Consider the following 18,463-nt stretch of genomic DNA (forward strand, 5'->3'; position numbering starts at 1 on the left):
TCACTCAGCCTCTCCTCATAGGGTTTGTGTTCCAGGCCCCTCACCAGCTTTGTCGCCCTTCTCTGGACACCTTCCAGCACCTCAACATCCCTCTTGAATTGAGGAGCCCAGAACTGGACACAGCACTCAAGGTGTGGCCTGAGCAGTGCTGAGTACAGGGGCAGAATAACCTCCCTTGTCCTACTGGCCACACTGTTCCTGATGCAGGCCAGGATGCCATTGGCTCTCTTGGCCACCTGGGCCAAGTCATCTCAAGAGAGATAGCATATCATTTGGTAGATTTATCTGCCACAATGTTAGACACTGGAACCCTTAACAGAACACCTCAGCACTTTCCCAAAGACTCCTACTCCCATGCTGGAAATACCTGAGCCTGTATCCATGCTGTGACTGTGCCCAGCTGGTTTGGCTGCCTAAAGAAGCCTTGCAACTGCAAGTGCATATTTTGTGCCTTTCTGCAGAAAAAGTCTGTGCTGTGCTATCATTTTCTAGAGATCAGAGACTGCTTTTGGCTAAAGCAATACTGTTCTGAACAAGACCAAGCAGATCCGGAAAGCACCGACTCAATGCCAAAATTCATCTGCACCTATAAAAAGCCTTTCCTTTCATATATTTTCCTTTCTTCAGTTTTGGCAACCCTACAACAAAAACAATGTGTAAAACAAGCTCAGTGTGCACTTCCAGCAGCATGTTCACTTACCAAATGATAAAGTTCATTGTTTCCTAAATCAAGTTCTTCTAGTCGCTGCAGCTGGGCAAGTGATCTGTGAGATAAGGCAAAACAAAACCACATCAGACCAAAGCAGCAGAAATCCCATGTTGTTTGCATGAATTTATTTTACTGGAACTTCTACCAAATTACAGAGTATTCCACACAGAGTTATTTGACTGGGCACAGACTATTTTCAGTAATATCTCACTGAAAAATAACTTGGTTTGTTGTGTAACTGTATGCCCTCAAAACTTGAAACTCAGTATAGGCAATCAAATCGCTGTTCTTTATTCTATTAGTCCCTCAGGGTAGACAGTGCCACATAGTTTAGTTGGTTAGATTTCTTTTCAGGGGAAATTTACAGTTACACAACTGATAGTGTGATTCAAGACTAAATAAATCCATCATTTATCATCTCAATTTGATCTATCCATTTTGGAAGTATTTCAGGTTGGATATGAGGAGGCAAACAGAAAGAATCCCAAGTAGATGTAAAAGAAGTTCTGTCAACATGAACAGACACAGAGGGACATCCTTCTACTTCAAAAGCAGTCTGTTGTAGAGTTTTTGCCTACTTTCAGCAAAGCCACAGTAGCAAGAAAGCTACTCACTGGCTACATTACTGACACTGACTTCTCCAGAAGAAATAAAAATGTCAGCATCTATCACAGCTTCATTCTGATACCACATGGCAAAAGCTGGTTAGCAATTCATATCTTCTGGCCACTGGAATTTAAAGTGCCTTGTGGCTCACAGCTATGAACTGCCACAATGAAAGTACTGTGCAGATTGACACAAGAGAAAAAGATCCCCAAGTGACTGGGGAAGAGATTCTGATTAAAAAAAAGTTAAATCTCTTACAGTATCCATCAGATTACCTAAGCAGGCAAAACAGGAAACATCAAAACTTGTGCAAGCAGCAGCAAGAAGCTGCCAGAAACTGAAGGATGGGCAATTCTTCACTAGAAAAAGAGGAGGCTTGTTTCAGGCAGCCAAAATGGATTTCCTAAAACCACACACACCACCAATTGGAGTAATAGAATCATAGAAACATTCTGGTTAGAAAAGCCTTTAAGATCATTTAGTCCAGCCATTGTACAACTCTATCAAGTCTGCTCCTAAATCATGTCCCTTAGCACCACATCCATGCCTCTTTTAAGCACTTCCAAAGTTGGTAATTCAACCATCTCCCTGGGGAGACTATTCCACTGTTTGAGAACTCTCACAGCAAAGAAGCTTCTCTAATACCAAGTCTCAGCCTCCCCTGGTTCAACTTGAGCCCAGCAGGTCAAGAGAGGTAACTTTTCCCTGTTCTCAAGAGACTGTACATGCAGCATTGTGTCCAGGTCATGGAACTGTCTCTAGTGTTGGTTACTTAGCCTTGAGCACAAACACTTATTTAAATATTATGAAATGGACAGATGCTCAGAACAGACATCTCTGAGATCACAGAATCATAGAATCAAGCAGGTTGGAAGAGACCTCCAAGATCATCCATTCCAACCTAGCACCCAGCCCTAGCCAGTCAACTAGACCATGGCACTAAGTGCCTCAGCCAGGCTTTGCTTGAACACCTCCAGGGACGGTGACTCCACCACCTCCCTGGGCAGCCCATTCCAATGCCAATCACTCTCTCTGACAACAACTTCCTCCTAACATCCAGCCTAGACTTCCCCCGGCACAACTTGAGACTGTGTCCCCTTGTTCTATTGCCTATTGCCCCACCTTCACAGTTACAAAATTTCAGCAGGAGAATAACCCAAGCCACCACTTCCACTCCAAATAGATATGTTCAGTACATGCAGGAAGAAATATTTAACGCTGCTGTATTTTAAACAGGCTTTTTTTTGCAGAGCAAAACCAACCAGTGCGGTCTACAGGCTCCTGCCACTAACCAAGTACAACTGGAAGCAGCTAACCTAACTAGGTGTTGCTAAAACAAAGTTGTCTCATGCAGGTTGAATGCTTTCTCTAGCTGCTCCTCAGTTTCACATTAGCATACTTTAAGAGCAAGAACATTTTGAGTCAATCTAATCAAACATATGTAACGTCACTTACTCAGGTAAATATGTCAGCAGATTTTCTCTAAGTTCCAGTGAAGCCAGGTTATACAGACTAAAAAAGAACAAACACAACACACACACCACACTTTAATGAGATGTTTTTACATTCCATCCTTCAGAAAAGTGCACATTTACACAGTTTAAAACAACATTGCTGCCATCTGATTTCTTTGCTGTTCCAATTCAACCAGACCGTCACGTAAAAGGCAGCGTACAAAGACAGAAGTTCTTGCTTGTTTCTTTATGACACTTCAACATGTTAAAGCTAGAAAGTAAAAAGATGGAAAGCACATTTCCAGTTGTTAAAAGGTCAGCAGCTGCATGTTTCTGAACAGCTTTTATTCAGATGTCTTGCCTTTACTTACTCTTTCAGAATCCAGCGTGGGCTACCACGTTTGCAGAGCATTAGGTAAGCCCATCGCTGTTCTAACGACAGCATGCTCATTACTGTAAGTGACATTATGCTTCTAAGCAGCCCGCTTACTCCCTATCCCAGGCTTTTACTAACATCACCATAGCAACATTCAGATTTTTCAGGGGTTTATTTACGACTAAATGGAACACAAGGAGTCAGGCATTATCCCAACACTCTAATCGGCTCTAATCCTCCTGCATCCCAGGGAAAAATAAAACTCAGATATGGTAACTGCAAATAAGTAGTTTCCTACAGCACAATGTGTTCTGTCCTGGTGGGCAGAGAAGGGGGACAGTGTGACAGGCCTGAAATGAAATCTAGATTAAAAAAGGAATTGCATTAAACATCTTGAAACTGCTGTTAAATTCAAACCTTAAATGGTTTTGTTTATACATCTTAGGAAAAGGAATAAACTCGCTCATGTGCTCAGACCACATAAAACTGTTTTCACTTCAAAAAACACCAACATCTGAAGTGCAGGATGGTTAATTAACCCCAGTAAAAAAAACAGCTGGTAATTTCAATAAAATTAAAAGGAAAAAAAATGATAGAATCAACCAGGTTGGAAGAGACCTCCAAGATGATCCAGGCCAACCTAGCACCCAGCCCTACCCAGTCAACTAGACCATGGCACTAAGTGCCTCAGCCAGGCTTTTCTTGAACACCTCCAGGGACAGCGACTCCACCACCTCCCTGGGCAGCCCATTCCAAGCTTCATATTGCAACTCCAATACCATTATTCAAGCAAGGAAAGCAGCATAAGTGATGTAATGAGTTATGAAAGGGGAAAGAAGATTTATTGTGGATTGATTTTGGATGATGTCTCAAATACACATTCTCAATTCAAGCACCTCCTTTCTAATGCTTTCAGAAAACAGTGAATGAAATCTCCCAGGAGCTTTTACTGTAGTCTCAGCAGTCCTCTCCAGCCTTTGAAGTAAGCACATTTTACCCAAAGGGTTCTCTATTCCTCCAGAAAAACACACAGTTCAAACATGCCATACAGGTGAAGATACTTACACAGAAACCTATTGCAATTCAATTAAAAGATAAGCAAGCATAACTCAGCTACTGCCACTCAAAATCATTTGACAGTAACAATGGAATAAGGAAGCTGTTGTTCAAGTGACACAAGACAAAGTTCTCATGCATACACAAAAAATACCACTAAAAATCACAAACCAAGATGACACTGTATCCAACATCCTCACAGACACCAAACCAGCGGAGGTGGAGCGGGAAGGGGTGATGGAGAGCCATTTCTGAGAGGAGCACAGGTCTGCTTGTCACTCATATTGCTTTTTTGTGACTGCCACAAACTGCCATTGCCTCTTTCTTTTTTCTTAAACAGGTTTTCTAGACACTTATTCCAATCTTCTTTTGAACTTGACACTTCATGCTTATATTGAATGAGGTCTGTGATTCACTATGAGAACACAGAAAGGATGCACACACCATCAATCTGCCTGGTAATCCTGTGTTCACAGATCAGCTTGCATGGACAGATCTCCCTACCCATCAGGCTGAAGAACAGAAGGGTAAAACAGTGCAATCTCTCCATTGCTCTTCTTACATCAAATACCACTTTGGCTGTGATTAATCAGAAGTCTCTGACAGCAAAACCATGTTCAACAACAAGAACTTGGGAACCAGCATTTTAACCATCCTTGTCATATCATTAATCTGGGGCAGGTCAGTGAAGCAGCTAAGGAAACAGAATCTGCTTAAAGATAACTTAGTAAAAAGACTAAGGTGGATCCCTAATTCAACACAGAATAAATCTCCCTAAACACCCAAGCCAGTACAGCTACCAAAAAGGTGCAAGGCAGACATTTATACTGCCCAAGTCAGCAGTGCTATGAGGACTCACTGGGTAGCTGTGCGCTTGTGGGAACACTCTAACTGCTATCTTTGCATCCAGCTCTGGACCACGCATTTTGGAGGCCAGCTGATGTCAGCTGCAGTCCCAGGCTCAGTTTCTTCTTCTGAGAGTCAGCTGCCTACAGGATTACATTTTCATCTCTAATGACACAGCTTTCTGGAGGAAAAGTGCCTTATTTTAGGCTTATTTTCGCCCACAGCATGGTCACAACTGTAACTGTGCCCTGGAACAAAACCAAGACACTGCCCTCCACCCTTGAAAAACGTCCTTTCTAATTATTCCAAAGTCTTCAGTCCATACCCACTATAAGTGGACCCCAATCAGCAAGATGAAGCTTCCCACCAAGTATAATAGAGACCAAGTCTATTCAGTTTATACCACCAACATTTCCCCATTAGGCCAAAGCATTATGTTTAAGGTAGATCCGCCTGAAAGAGAGGTCATAAAACGAGAGAAAGTGTTTTACTCATTACTCTTAAATGACAACTGGTTACAGAAGCAGAAAAGGAACAAACTTGATTTCTGTCTATCAAGAGTCTTCCAAGAGATGAGAATGTAACTGTGGTACTCTGAGAACAGCATACAAAATGGGCTGAACTAGCCATATTTAAATATAATACAGCCCATCCCCACTGCCCAAACAAAACTCCTAGCAACTACCAGGTGCTAGTCACTCATATGACAGCATCCCATTAAGCTACTCCCATCCCACATGGCTAGCTGCAGTCTGACAATTAATTGAGAACCTGACATTTCACAGCATAAAATCATAGAATCAACCAGGTTGGAAGAGACCTCCAAGATTATCCAGGTCAACCTAGCACCCAGCCCTAGCCAGTCAACTAAACCATGGCATTAAGTGCCTCAGCCAGGCTTTGCTTGAACACCTCCAGGGATGGTGCCTCCACCACCTCCCTGGGCAGCCCATTCCAATGCCAATCACTCTCTCTGACAACAACTTCCTCCTAACATCCAGCCTAGACTTCCCCCAGCACAACTTGAGACTGTGTCCCCTTGTTCTCTTGCTGGTTGCTTGGGAGAAATGACCAACCCCCACCTGGTTACAACCTCCCTTCAGGTAGTTGTACACAAGCAGGACAATATCCTAGCAGGAACAGTTCTAGCAAGAAAATCTGAAATGATGTATTATATTCCTAACAATTGCCAGTTTCTATAAGGCTGTGAGAAGTGGTCAGAAACTGTGGGAGGAAAACACTCCTACCTTGGAAGACTGAGTTTGCAACAGGCACAAAAGTCGATAATTTCAGACTTATACAGAGGAAGAGGTCAGAGGAAGAGCATTTGCATGGTCAGTTACTTGCACTGAATTGCTAATACCATCGATTGGCTTGAAAATAAAGATACAGATCTTCCACACATGAAAACAGAAAGATAAAAAAAACATTTAGGATCTTATTAGCCACTATCTGAAGCAAAGAAGGAACACAACCTGTACTACAAGTCCCATTCAAATGTTAAAAGCTGAGGAAATTTTTACAGTTCACAGCTAAGGAATTCTCTGAATTCCTTAGGTAGTCAAAGGTGTTCTACAGAAGATTGGTTTTCAAGTTGCTGAGATCAGTTCTACTCTCTCTGCCTCACAAACAGCAACCAAAAAACAATGGACAGCAAAGAGTGAACTCCCTAAGACCTTCAAAAGGCATAACTGGGGAGAGAGCTGGAAGTGAAGCTCAGCCTGTTTACTTTTGAATGCTTTACTGAACATTCTCTGATTTGCTTATCAAGATTACTGAAACAGGTCAGAGAGGCTAAGGCAATTCACACTTAGAGCAAGGCTTCATTCTCAAAATATCTTCCATTCCACTCACATAGCATCAATCTTCAATGACTTCAAAAAATGCAAGTACTTTATGTTAAAAAAATGATATTGTTAACTATTTCTCTCTTGTGCAACATGCAAGCTGCAGTATCTCTTCTTTAAAGGCCAGATGGCACTGTCTTCACTATCACACAGTTAATGTTACTGAAACAAACTTTCAAGTTTCTTAATTCAGTTTTGCCACTGAGCAAACAGCTGTCATGAAAAAGGAATGCTCTACCTACTCTATCTCTGTAAATATTACTTGTCATGCCAAATTCAGGTAAGCCAGAGGGAGACTTTTTAATACCATTTACATCAGCCTAGCCAGTCCTCTGTCTGTGTATGTGCAAGATAAGCCTCTCCATCACTTTTGTGGTATCATGTAAGACTCTGCTTTAATTAGATATTATTATGCTAAACCTTCAAACAGAATTATATTGTCTTTGTCTACAGAGTTTCATGAGCATCTTCCATTCTGTGTCATGCTACCAGCTGTGTAATCCACACTTGAGGCACTCTAGCACACACTAAGAAAAACAAAGACTACCCCAGGAATCTATTAGCAGAATGTTCATGCCATTCTGATACGCTTGAATGCTTTGCACTCAGCACATCCATCCTTGCCTTTGAAGACCTTTGCTTCTCCAACTATTCCTATTCAGATCAACACTAAAGATTCTGCTTTCCAAAGGTCCAGGAAACTTCAAAACTGACACAAACCCACCATGCTTGTGCTAGTTTGAAGCAGGCTAGAATGTTTTGGTGAGAAGAACTAGATTACTGGATGTGGAAAGAAAACAATGGTGATGTCTACTTCACTCATAGGCTTGCTGAGATAAGAACAAGAAATAAAAACATTAGATACCCACTTTCGCTGGGGCTGCTGGCTGAGCTGCATCTCTCTAACCTCACCCTCCATTTTGGGCTAATCCACTTTGCTTCCTAACCCCCTGGCTGAACCTCCATTCTTCCTTGGGACTGGGGTAAGGTTGAGAGGGGTAGGGGGCAGGTGAAGGGGTGGTTGAGAGCCCCTCCTGGGGACTCAGGTTTCTGGGAGGGCTGTTGTGTTTCTGTATTACCTTTTCCCTTGTCTATTTCTGTCTATAACTGTATATACTGTAAATATCTGCTTGTATATTGTGCCAGCTGTAAATATAAGCTTCATTCAATTTCCAGAGCTGGCTGAGTCTAGTCTGGGTGATTTCCAAAGTGTGGGGGGGTAGGGAACACCCAAACCATCACAATGCTCAGTGACTGCTTCTCTAACATGACATTTCTGGATATCTGTGGTTCCATAACACTTGACACTTCAAAAGCATGCCTGTAACAAGTCTTTCTGCAAAACAATGCTCCTAAGTGCAGTAATATTTGCCCTGTTCTTTTAAGTACGTTCAGGGTCATAATGAAATCCCTATTTCAGCATTCTACCTGATAGCTGCAGAAGTTAAGAGGAAAATTTCTCTGCTTACCTGATAATTCCCTTTCAGTAGTTAGGTCCACAGATCCACTCAGCCTGCTTGCAGCTTGGGGGTAAACCAGACTCATCAGTCATCAGCATCAGAAGGATATCCTTCCCATCTATAGTAATTCACCCATTCCCACATCAAAAGTTTCTAAAGCTAAAATAAAGGTATTCTACTTTCTTGCAGCAGTCTGGGGGGGAAATAAAGATCAAAAAAAAAAGGAATGGGGAGGCTGTGAATAATGGAAACACTACAAATCATGATATTACTATCAACTTGCATTGAATCCTCCAGATTTAGAGGGAATTATGCAGGAAACCATCTGCACATTTTGGGGAGGAATAAAGATTGTGCCTGGTAGAGGAAAGCTTTTTAATTTGCCATGTTAGAGTTCAGGCAGGGAACTTCCAAACCACTATACCTGCCAGTCAGTAACAACATCATACTTTAAACCTTGGAAATCTTTATCTTTTCCAGGCACAGATGAGACTGCTGAAAAAAAAGCAGCAGAAGATGAAAACTGGATATAAGTTCCATGTTTGTGCTGATGGGCAGCAGGCCTTACATCATAAATTCACAGCACAGTAGCGAAGCTCTGCACATTGCTTCAGCCTTTAAAGAAACTTGTTGATTTTGCTGTCCCCAAAGAGTTTGTCAGATGAACCATCTGTCTTTTTGAAATGGCATATTTCATGCTGGGGGTTGCAGCTAGGGCCTGTTCCTTGTGAAGTGCCCATCTGAAAGTCTGATGCTACCTTAAACATCAGGAACATACATGAAAGGCTTTCCAAAAGGTCTCTGGGCTTCATTCAAGCCCAAGAACCACAAATAAATAAATAACCATTAAAAGCTGACACAATCTCTCTCTCTCTCTCTTTCTAGATGTTAAGCTGTTAAGAGCACTGCACAGATCTCTGAGTTCCCAATTTTTTGGCTGGTAGAAAGCCAGCATTACAGTGGGCTGGTTTGTGGCTCGCTCTGAAGCCAACACTACAGAAGGAACACATATGGACAGAGAAGGTGCTAAGAAGAGACAGACATGAGATCATTCATACCACTGTAAGGTATGCCCTAAGATGCCTTACAGACCAACACCCTGATTTATCCAACTACCCTCACCTAAAATACTCCAATTCTTTAATTTCATGGAAAATTCATGTCCCCTATGCCTTGGATGTCACATAAATAAGGAAATACTGGAGAAAAATCCTGGAAGCAAGTGGAAACTCCTAAATGCTACCTACACTGCAAGGTACAGGCTATGCTTTCTTGTTGGGCAGCTCCATAGACACAAATGGTTCTGCAGAACAGACAAGGAAATTAGAAGTGCTCCCATCAGACTGAGAAATGCTGTAAAAAGACACTCCCACAGAATTCAAATTGCATAACTTGTTTCTCCAAATTGTTCAACTAGCCAACAGGACAACTCCTGCTCAAAGCTGCACCCACCTAATTATTAGTTAAAACATCTCACATGCTAAACATTCACTGTTTCACTCCAGAGAGCACCCACACCATTAGTCACGAGAACACAAATCAGAGGAACAAAAAACCAGTACTGATACTATTAAAACATCAAGTCCTAAAGCAGCATGACACACATCTTTCTAGCATGGCCTAAAACTACATACAAGCTTAAAGAGGAACGCTTCATCTAGCAAGGGAAAGCTTTCAGCATATATACCAGCCCTAGGTTAAGTAGACTGAAGTGATCGCAGAGAAGATAAGTTGACATACACTGACCACATCTAAGGTCAGGCAAGAAGAAAGACAAAGGTTCAAGAGAGCCCTTGCCTGTGTTCTTCAAACACCCAGTTTAACACCTTTAACAATACTCCTTTAAGCAACATATAGGAAAAGAGAAATCCTAAAGGTCTATGCAAAAGAACTGTGAACAGCTCAGTATTAACAGTAATTACATATCAAGAGCTTGAACAAGTTCAGATACTGGCCTGGGATGGTGAAGTTGAACACTGGCGTGGAGTCACCATCCCTGGAGGTGCTCAAGAGAGGAGTGGATGAGGCATTTAGTGCCATGGTCTAGTTGACTGGCTAGGGCTGGGTGCTAGGTTGGCCTGGATGATCTTGGAGGTCTCTTCCAACCTGGTTGATTCTATGATTCATTTTATACACCAGCCATGCGAAAAGCAGGTTGGAGATTTGAATCCACGAGGAAGACACTTCCACTAGTAGCTCACCACAAGGCAATTATCTGCTCCTAGGGAGAACTTTCTAACTAACCTTCCAATCACAGCTGTTCAGATAATATTTGCCATTACTTTCCTTGCTTTCCCCATTTATGGCAGTAGGGTAGATTTGCAGTGCAACAACAACATTTTATAAAGGCAGCTTTAAAAAAAAAGTTAACATCAAGAAATAAGACCCTAAGTACATACTAACTACTGTACTATATGAAGATGAATTAGGCAGTTTTACAGCCAAGAGACTAAGACTGTATGAATGTATGGTGCACTTTCCTAAGTTTCCACACACTCTAGTTGTGGAACCAGCAGCAAGCAGAGGGACTTCCAAGTTTTTCCCAAAACAAGCCTAACTGTAGCAGAGAAAATCACCAGTATGTTATCTCTTTGTTCACTGTTTCACAGATCTTGCATAGAGGACACAGTTCTACCCTGTTCCATCAAGTAACACCATGGATTAGCATCCAAAGCAGACACAAACTCCAGTAATATAATTGCAAACACATCCAAATACCTCTGAGAGCCTTAACTTGGGCACTTCAGCCAGGAAAGACACATTTAGCATTACTTAATTTCTACCTCCCAGCATTTTTTTGGGTCCTGGAAAGTCCAGAGATAAGAACAGAGAAGGGAAAGAAGACCACAAAGAGGCAATCTTTGGAGAAGCCACAGAGCATTTCTCTGCTTTAATCAAACACAAGGTGGTCACTTGCAAGGAATGGTTGATATTTTGTGAACTGAAAACAAAGAAGAGCTGCATTTGGTAGCAGACAGACTGAACACAAATAAATCCATCATTTACAGACCTAGTGCTAAAGACATGATAAAAGGTCATTCTGATGGTGACCCAAAAGGACTTCAGGTTGCAGTTCTAATTGGCTACAAACTAGAGCTCCCAATCATTTCCAGATAGAACCAGAAAGGTCTCTCTCTCTCTCTCTCTCTCTGCCAACGAGGCATTCCCCAACAGCTGTCAGGAACGTTGGTTTTGAGTGGATACCCCATGAGTTTTCCTCATGTTACATTAACATACTTCTGAGTGGAAAACATGCATCTTTAGCCCAAGTTTACCATCACCTTCTCATTGGTGTCCTATTCCCACCTACAATGAATACCTGTTGAGCCAAAGACAACAGCCCCACACATTTCTCTGTCCCTCATTAAGCATCAATCAAATATCCACTACTAATATTAAAGTGGTTTTGTAAAGACACAACCTTCATGTTCTTGATAAGTAACCTGGGAGCACTTTCCAGATCAAAGCAAACCTGTCAGATGGCTAAAAGTGTGGCCCTCCAGGAGAGCTGACCATAACAAGTGCTCTTCCAGAAGCAGTTAAGGACTCCTGGTTTTTAGCTTCAATACTGGAATCAGACACAGCCTTTGAGGGAGGATGAGCTATGCTGCTCTACAGCAGCTCACACAGGGCTGAAACAGTGTCACTGCCACAGGTAAATAGTAGAATCATAGAATCAACCAGGTTGGAAGAGACCTCCAAGATCATCCAGTCCAACCTAGCACCCAGACCTATCCAATGAACCAGTCCATGGCACTAAGTGTCTCAGCCAGGCTTCTCTTGAACACCTCCAGGGACAGTGACTCCACCACCTCCCTGGGCAGCCCATTCCAATGCCAATCACTCTCTCTGCCAACAACTTTCTCCTAACATCCAGCCTAGACTTCCCCCGGCACAACTTGAGACTGTGTCCCCTTGTTCTGTTGCTGGTTGCCTGGGAGAAGAGACCAACCCCCACCTGGCTACAACCTCCCTTCAGGTAGTTGTAGACAGCAATGAGGTCACCCCTGAGCCTCCTCTTCTCCAGGCTAAACAACCCCAGCTCCCTCAGCCTCTCCTCATAGGGTTTGTGTCCCAGGCCCCTCACCAGCTTTGTTGCCCTTCTCTGGACACCTTCCAACACCTCAGCATCTCTCTTGAATTGAGGAGCTCAGAACTGGACACTGCACTCAAGGTGTGGCCTGAGCAGTGCTGAGTACAGGGGCAGAATAACCTCCCTTGTCCTACTGGCCACACTGTTCCTGATCCAGGCCAGGATGCCATTGGCTCTCTTGGCCACCTGGGCACACTGCTGGCTCATCTTCAGCCTACTCTCTACCAGTACCCCCAGGTCCCTTTCCTTACTCTTGCACAGCTCCAGAGACGTTGACATCTCTGCAAATGTCTATCACCACTCACACTACCAAATGACAGCTAAGACAAGCAATACACCAGAGCCACCACAGCCAGTGACTTTCCAAGTAATCCAGCACTTTCTTTCAGCTACTCTCTGCAGAGCAGCAGTCCACCTCACAATTTGGGAACAGTTTCAGCTTGTCATGTTGCTTGTATTCATTTTCAGAATCAGGCAGGATCCCAAATTTTTGGTCTGGCTTTTTAGCAACCACAAAGTCTGAACAAGCCTGGGTTTTAGCTTCCAGCACCCAAAAAAGTTGCATGAAAAGCTTTGTGAACTTTTACAGAAAGGGAAGAAAGTCACAAAAGCCCCAACCCATGCAATTTTTAGGTAAGCCTTTGCCACAGTCACTGGGTGCACATTAGCTGTACCTGTTAGTGCTTGAGGAAGGTTTCAAAAGACATTTTCCACCTCTGTTGTTGCTGGAGTGGTGCCAGCTGACAGCTTTCATACTCATGGGAAGTGGCTAAAACAATGCCAGTCTGAACTTGACTACATTGGAGGAGCTCTTAATAATAAGGTATCTTCAGGACTCCTCTGTTTAGAAACAGTTGGAGTTTACTATTAGGGACTATGCTGATTGCTCAAAGAATCCATGTTAGAAATACTTACAGAAGCACAGAATTAACCAGGTTGGAAAAGACCTCTAGGATCATCCAGTCCAACCTAGCACCTAACAAGTTCTAATTAATTTAACCATGGCACTAAGTGCCTTATCCAGCCTCCTCTTAAACACCTCCAGGAATGGTGACTCCACCACCTCCCTGGGCAGCCCATTCCAATGCCAATCACTCTCTCTGTGTGGAACTTCTTCCTAACATCCAGCCTAAACCTGCCCTGGCACAGTTTGAGACTGTGTCCCCTTGTTCTGTCACTGGGTGCCTGGGAAAAAAGACCAATCCCTGCCTGGCTACAACCTCCCTTCAGGTAGTTGTAGACAACAATGAGGTCTGTCCTGAGTCTCCTCTTCTCCAGGCTGAACACCCCCAGCTCCCTCAGCCGCTCCACGTAGGGCTGTGCTCCATCTCCCTCACCAGCCTCGGTGCCCTTCTCTGGACACCTTCCAGCATCTCAACACCTTTCTTAAGATGAGGGGCCCAGAACTGGACACAGAACTCAAGGTGTGGCCTAACCCACGCTGAGTGCAGGGGCAGAATGACTTCCTTGGTCCTGCTGGCCACACCATTCCTGATAAAGGCCAGGATGCCACTGGCCTTCTTGGCCACCTGAGCACACTGCTGGCTCATATTCAGGCTGCTGTCAACCAGTACCCCCAGGTGCCTCTCTGCCTGGCTGCTCTCCAGCCACTCTGTCCCCAGCCTGTAGCATTGCATGGGGTTGTTGTGGCCAAAGTGCAGAACCCTGCACTTGGCCTTGTTAAATCTCATGGTGTTGGACCGTGCCATCTCTCCAGCCTGTCCAGGTCCTTCTGCAGAGCCCTCCATTCAATTTCATAAGTGGGTATCCAAGATTTACAGGCCTCTGCTGATGCTCAGGACTCAACATCTGAGTTACCATAGCTTTTTGAAACAAGATGGATGCAGTTCAGTCCATGGCAACTTAATAACGATACAGACAAGGTAACCGTAGAGGCAGGTGCAGATGAAAAAGAGAGGGGGGGAACATGGAGAGTAACTACATGCTGCAAGAAATTCCAAATTCTATAAAACATCTCCCAATGAAAGAAACTAACTGTATCTTTTCTGAGTTAAAGCACAGACACCTTCAGTTGAATGACAGTTATTTCTGAAGCTGGGATAGCAAGCTAGATTCTGCAGCCCAGAACAAAAAATCTGAAGATACAGTAGGCAACTACAAAGGCACCAACAGCAGATCAAGTGGGTAGGGACCAACTGCTCACTACCTCTTCCAACAGGAGGCATCATAGGCAAGACAGGTAGAGCCAGGCTCAAAGAAGAGAATTTAATATCAACACAAAGGCTAACAGATCAGCACAGCTATTTTCCATGGGGGAATACTAAAGATAACTACATAAGCTCAAGGGAAATCTGGACAAGTACATGGAGAAGAGATTCATTACGGGATACTAATTAGCCAAACCAAAATCCCCAGGAAATCCTCTGAACCAGAATCAGTCAGGAATGGGATGGGGAGTAATCAAACACACAATTCTTTTCTTGAACCTCACTAGGCATCTATTCACTGCAGCTGCAGGAGGAAGCTGGGCTAGATGAGCCTTTCATATGAACCAGCTAAAGGTATTCTTACACATCCAAGTGAGCAGACTTTGCCTCCTTCCAGTGGAAAGGATGTGCTAGTTTGAGCCTAGCTAGAATGTTTTGGTGAGAAGAACTAGATTACAGGCTGTGGAAGGAAACCATCACAAAGGGATATCTCCACTAATAGGAGAGCTATTTTCTTTTTCCAAGTGTGGATATTAATTCCAGACAAAATGAGACAAATAAGCAACATTCACTTTAATTTCTATGTGTCTCCAATTTAGAATCTGTCCTTGCAATCCTGCTCTACTTTCCAGAGTTAACAAACATAACTTAAAAGCTTAGCCAGCTCCAGCTTGAAAACTCAGAAAACATCTCCACAGCTTCCAAAGAAGTTCTTTTCTTTCAGAACCAGACTGATCATACAGTTAGGAACCTTCTAATTTCCACCTTCATCACAGCCAGCTTTTACCCATCTGTTCTTGTGCCAACAACTGTCTGGTTCTGAGCTAAGCTGCAAGCCATCTGACATATTTACAGTAACAGATCAATAGCCTGCTACAATGAAGGGAAGCAAAAGGTCAGATCTGCATCACAAAACACCCCATTTAGTTTTGCACCTAAACTCTGATCTGTGGAGTAACTTGTACAACAGAGCCAAAATGTACACGCGTACACTTCAGAATCTGCGCCTTAGCCTGAGCGTGTCCAGGGACAATGCAAAGGGATTTTATTCCTAGGCTGATCCCTCAGACTGGGAAGAACACCAGAAAAAAAAACATTAAAAAGAAAAGAAGTGCAGAGTTGCACACAACATTATAGGTGTGTTACATACAATTATACAAGCAATTTATACAACAGGCATAGCAGCAAAGACAAAAGTAATAACAGATTACCAAAACTTACTTGCCAATGTTTTCAGGTAGTGCTTGCAGAGAGATGTCATTTACTGACAGACACGTTAAATTCTGCAATTCAGGAAAGCTTTCAGGCAACCTATGGAGATATTAATTCAAATCAAGGACTTCCAGAAGTATTCACATTCATGCAACAGATACTGAAAAGAACAAAAAAAGAGCATGTAGCAGAAAACAAGAGTCTACCTAACAAACACACCACAGAGGCAGGCAAGCCCACACTGCAGCATAACTCTCAGGAAAGTCTAAGGATCATAGTATGAAAAACCCCTGTGACCTAGGACTCTACAGAGTCGAAGCACAGCAAATATTATTAATGTCTCCTGCCACCTCTCTTCTCTGCCTCCAACTTGTGACTTTCCAAAGCCACAGGGCTTCAGAAGATTTTAATCATGTTTAACAACTATTTCATTTTTAATCAAACTAATTTAAACAGAAACTTTGTTGGTATCATTTTGAAGTGTAATTTATAGGGCAAAACAATGAAACTATTTTTATTCAGGCTCCAGTTACATATACACTTACAGTATGGCCTTTTTTTGTTCAACCTATTAAGGCTGCTCTTCAGTTGCTACTCTTTGAAGGAGCAACCTGTGCACTATGAAGGCAATATTTCCCCATTAAAGCATTTCACTGGTACACTAAGAAATGCAGCCCTATGCAAAACGCTCCTGGAGCTCCCAAAGCCTTTAGGTCCATCAGCCAGCCAGTCTTCTGCAAGGCTCAGCTTCCCCTCCCCTCAGACAGACTCCTGCACTACTCGCTGCTAACTGGCCCCAAGCAGCGCAGTTTGTAGTTTCACTGGAGAGAGGGTAGGGTAAAGCAGGAAATGAGCTAGAGGAAGAGAAGCCCAGCACCCTAACTTTTGCTTGATCCCCAGAGTGTGCAACCTAAACTCAAGGTGCAGCATTTGGTTTAGTTCCTGCTCTCTCCATCAGCCAGCTCAAGGCACGTGGTATGTCTGCAAGCAGCTGGTCAAAAGGAGATGCACACCTACAGGCACACACAACAGTGCATGCAGGGCAGTGGGTGCTTCTCATGTGCTCAGCTCTCTACTACACTCTGTAGAAGATGCTCACTATCTCTGAAACATGAGCTCCACTTTTTACTCATTGCCATTTAGTCTCTAACAGGTTTAAGACTGGAATGAAAACAGTCAGATTATCTTTTGGTCAGCCTTGAAGTGGACAGGTAGTTGAACCAGATGATAGTTGTAGGCTGCTGCCATCTAAAATTACTTTATCTATAGCACACAGTGGACTTCCAGTCTCATCTACTATACATGTGACTGCTTTTCATTAACAGAAACCTGAAATCATCTGAAAACAGCTGGAAAAATGGTCTGCTAGCCACTTTTAATGCTGCAAGTTCATCAATAAGTAAGTTTGACAATGAGGCAACATACTGTAGTAGTGGTAGGGCATCATTTGGGAAGACCTCTAACTGGCTTTTAAGCTTACAGTAAATATGAACAAGAATCAATGGATACAAAAAGTTCTGCAATATCACACAAAAAAAAGGAGACCACTACTAGACTTTCCCACTGGGGCCAAAGTAGTGCCAAGACTTACATGCTGATATAGATATGCAAAAGTGGCATTTTGGATTTCAGCACAGAAAACACCTGGCAAGCCAAGTGCAAACAGCTTCTGATATTTGTGTTCTGCTAACTTATTGAATGGCTTGGAATGGTATTTTGCAGGACATGTATACACCTTGAACCCACTTAATCAAGCATTTTAAAACTCCCCTTGAAATGTCAAGAGTTATGAGATCTATTTGAACCCTATTAAGAAGTCTCTCAATTCTTTTGTTAACTCCATTCAGCTGCAGCTGTGCATCACAAGTGCTGCTTAAGGAAATAAATCAGTGGGGCCTCAGGCCTTGCTCAGCACACAAAACAGAGAGGGACAACTAGCACACTACTAATACAACCTTGATTTCAGTACCACCAGGTGCAGCTCTGAGCTTTAAGTACTGCACACTGATGCCCGGGAAAAAGCTGTTTGGTGAACCTCACCACTTGTGTATCAAAACATCAGCTCAGCTGCAGTTTATTTCACTGGATTTTTGTGGTATTATTATCCTCACTGTGTAAATGGGACACAGAAGCACAAGGATTCAGATGCCTTTAATGCTCAGAGATGTGACTTTCCAGAGAACTTGGACTGCATTACAGGCAATATTCAAAGGGCACTTCCGAAGAATCTCAGCTGCACACGTGGAAGAAGCTGTCTTGCAAAACCACAGGAGCAGCTTAAGATATTGCAGACGCTCTCCTTTCCTGTGCCCCAGCCAGCCAACTAATTGTGCAAGTGTTCCTAGCCCAGCAGGGCAAAGCAAAGCAGGTCGGCAAACCCCACTGTGAACACGCTGGTGTATGTGACTCGCCTGGCATCACAAAGGAGCTCTGTGGCACAGGCTGGTTTAGGAAGCGGCTGTCCAAAGAGTATTCAAAGGTATTAACTAGCAGCTCATCCCTTCCTTGCTATCTCCAGCCTCAGTTCACTAGATAAACTCCAAATTCTTCAGCAAGCAGGAGAGAGAAACGTAAACAAAACTCTCCTACACCAGAAGTGTGTGTAGTCCCCAGATCCCAGCCTTTTCAGAAGGCAG

General features: G+C 43.2%; 1 protein-coding gene across 1 annotated transcript in view; it reads right to left on the minus strand.

Moving 5' to 3' along the window:
- LRRC1 (leucine rich repeat containing 1) overlaps window positions 1–18,463 on the minus strand; it is a 75,622-nt gene that overhangs the window by 23,963 nt on the left and 33,196 nt on the right. Inside the window, exons 4-6 of the mRNA XM_064145812.1 lie at window positions 15,837–15,926; window positions 2,771–2,827; window positions 701–764 (exon numbers count right to left, since the gene is read on the minus strand). Of these exons, the coding sequence (XP_064001882.1) occupies window positions 701–764; window positions 2,771–2,827; window positions 15,837–15,926 (211 nt within the window). The remainder of the gene's footprint in view (window positions 1–700; window positions 765–2,770; window positions 2,828–15,836; window positions 15,927–18,463) is intronic.

The sequence above is a fragment of the Pogoniulus pusillus genome, chromosome 7, assembly GCF_015220805.1.
Source record: "Pogoniulus pusillus isolate bPogPus1 chromosome 7, bPogPus1.pri, whole genome shotgun sequence".
Lineage (NCBI taxonomy): Eukaryota > Metazoa > Chordata > Aves > Piciformes > Lybiidae > Pogoniulus > Pogoniulus pusillus.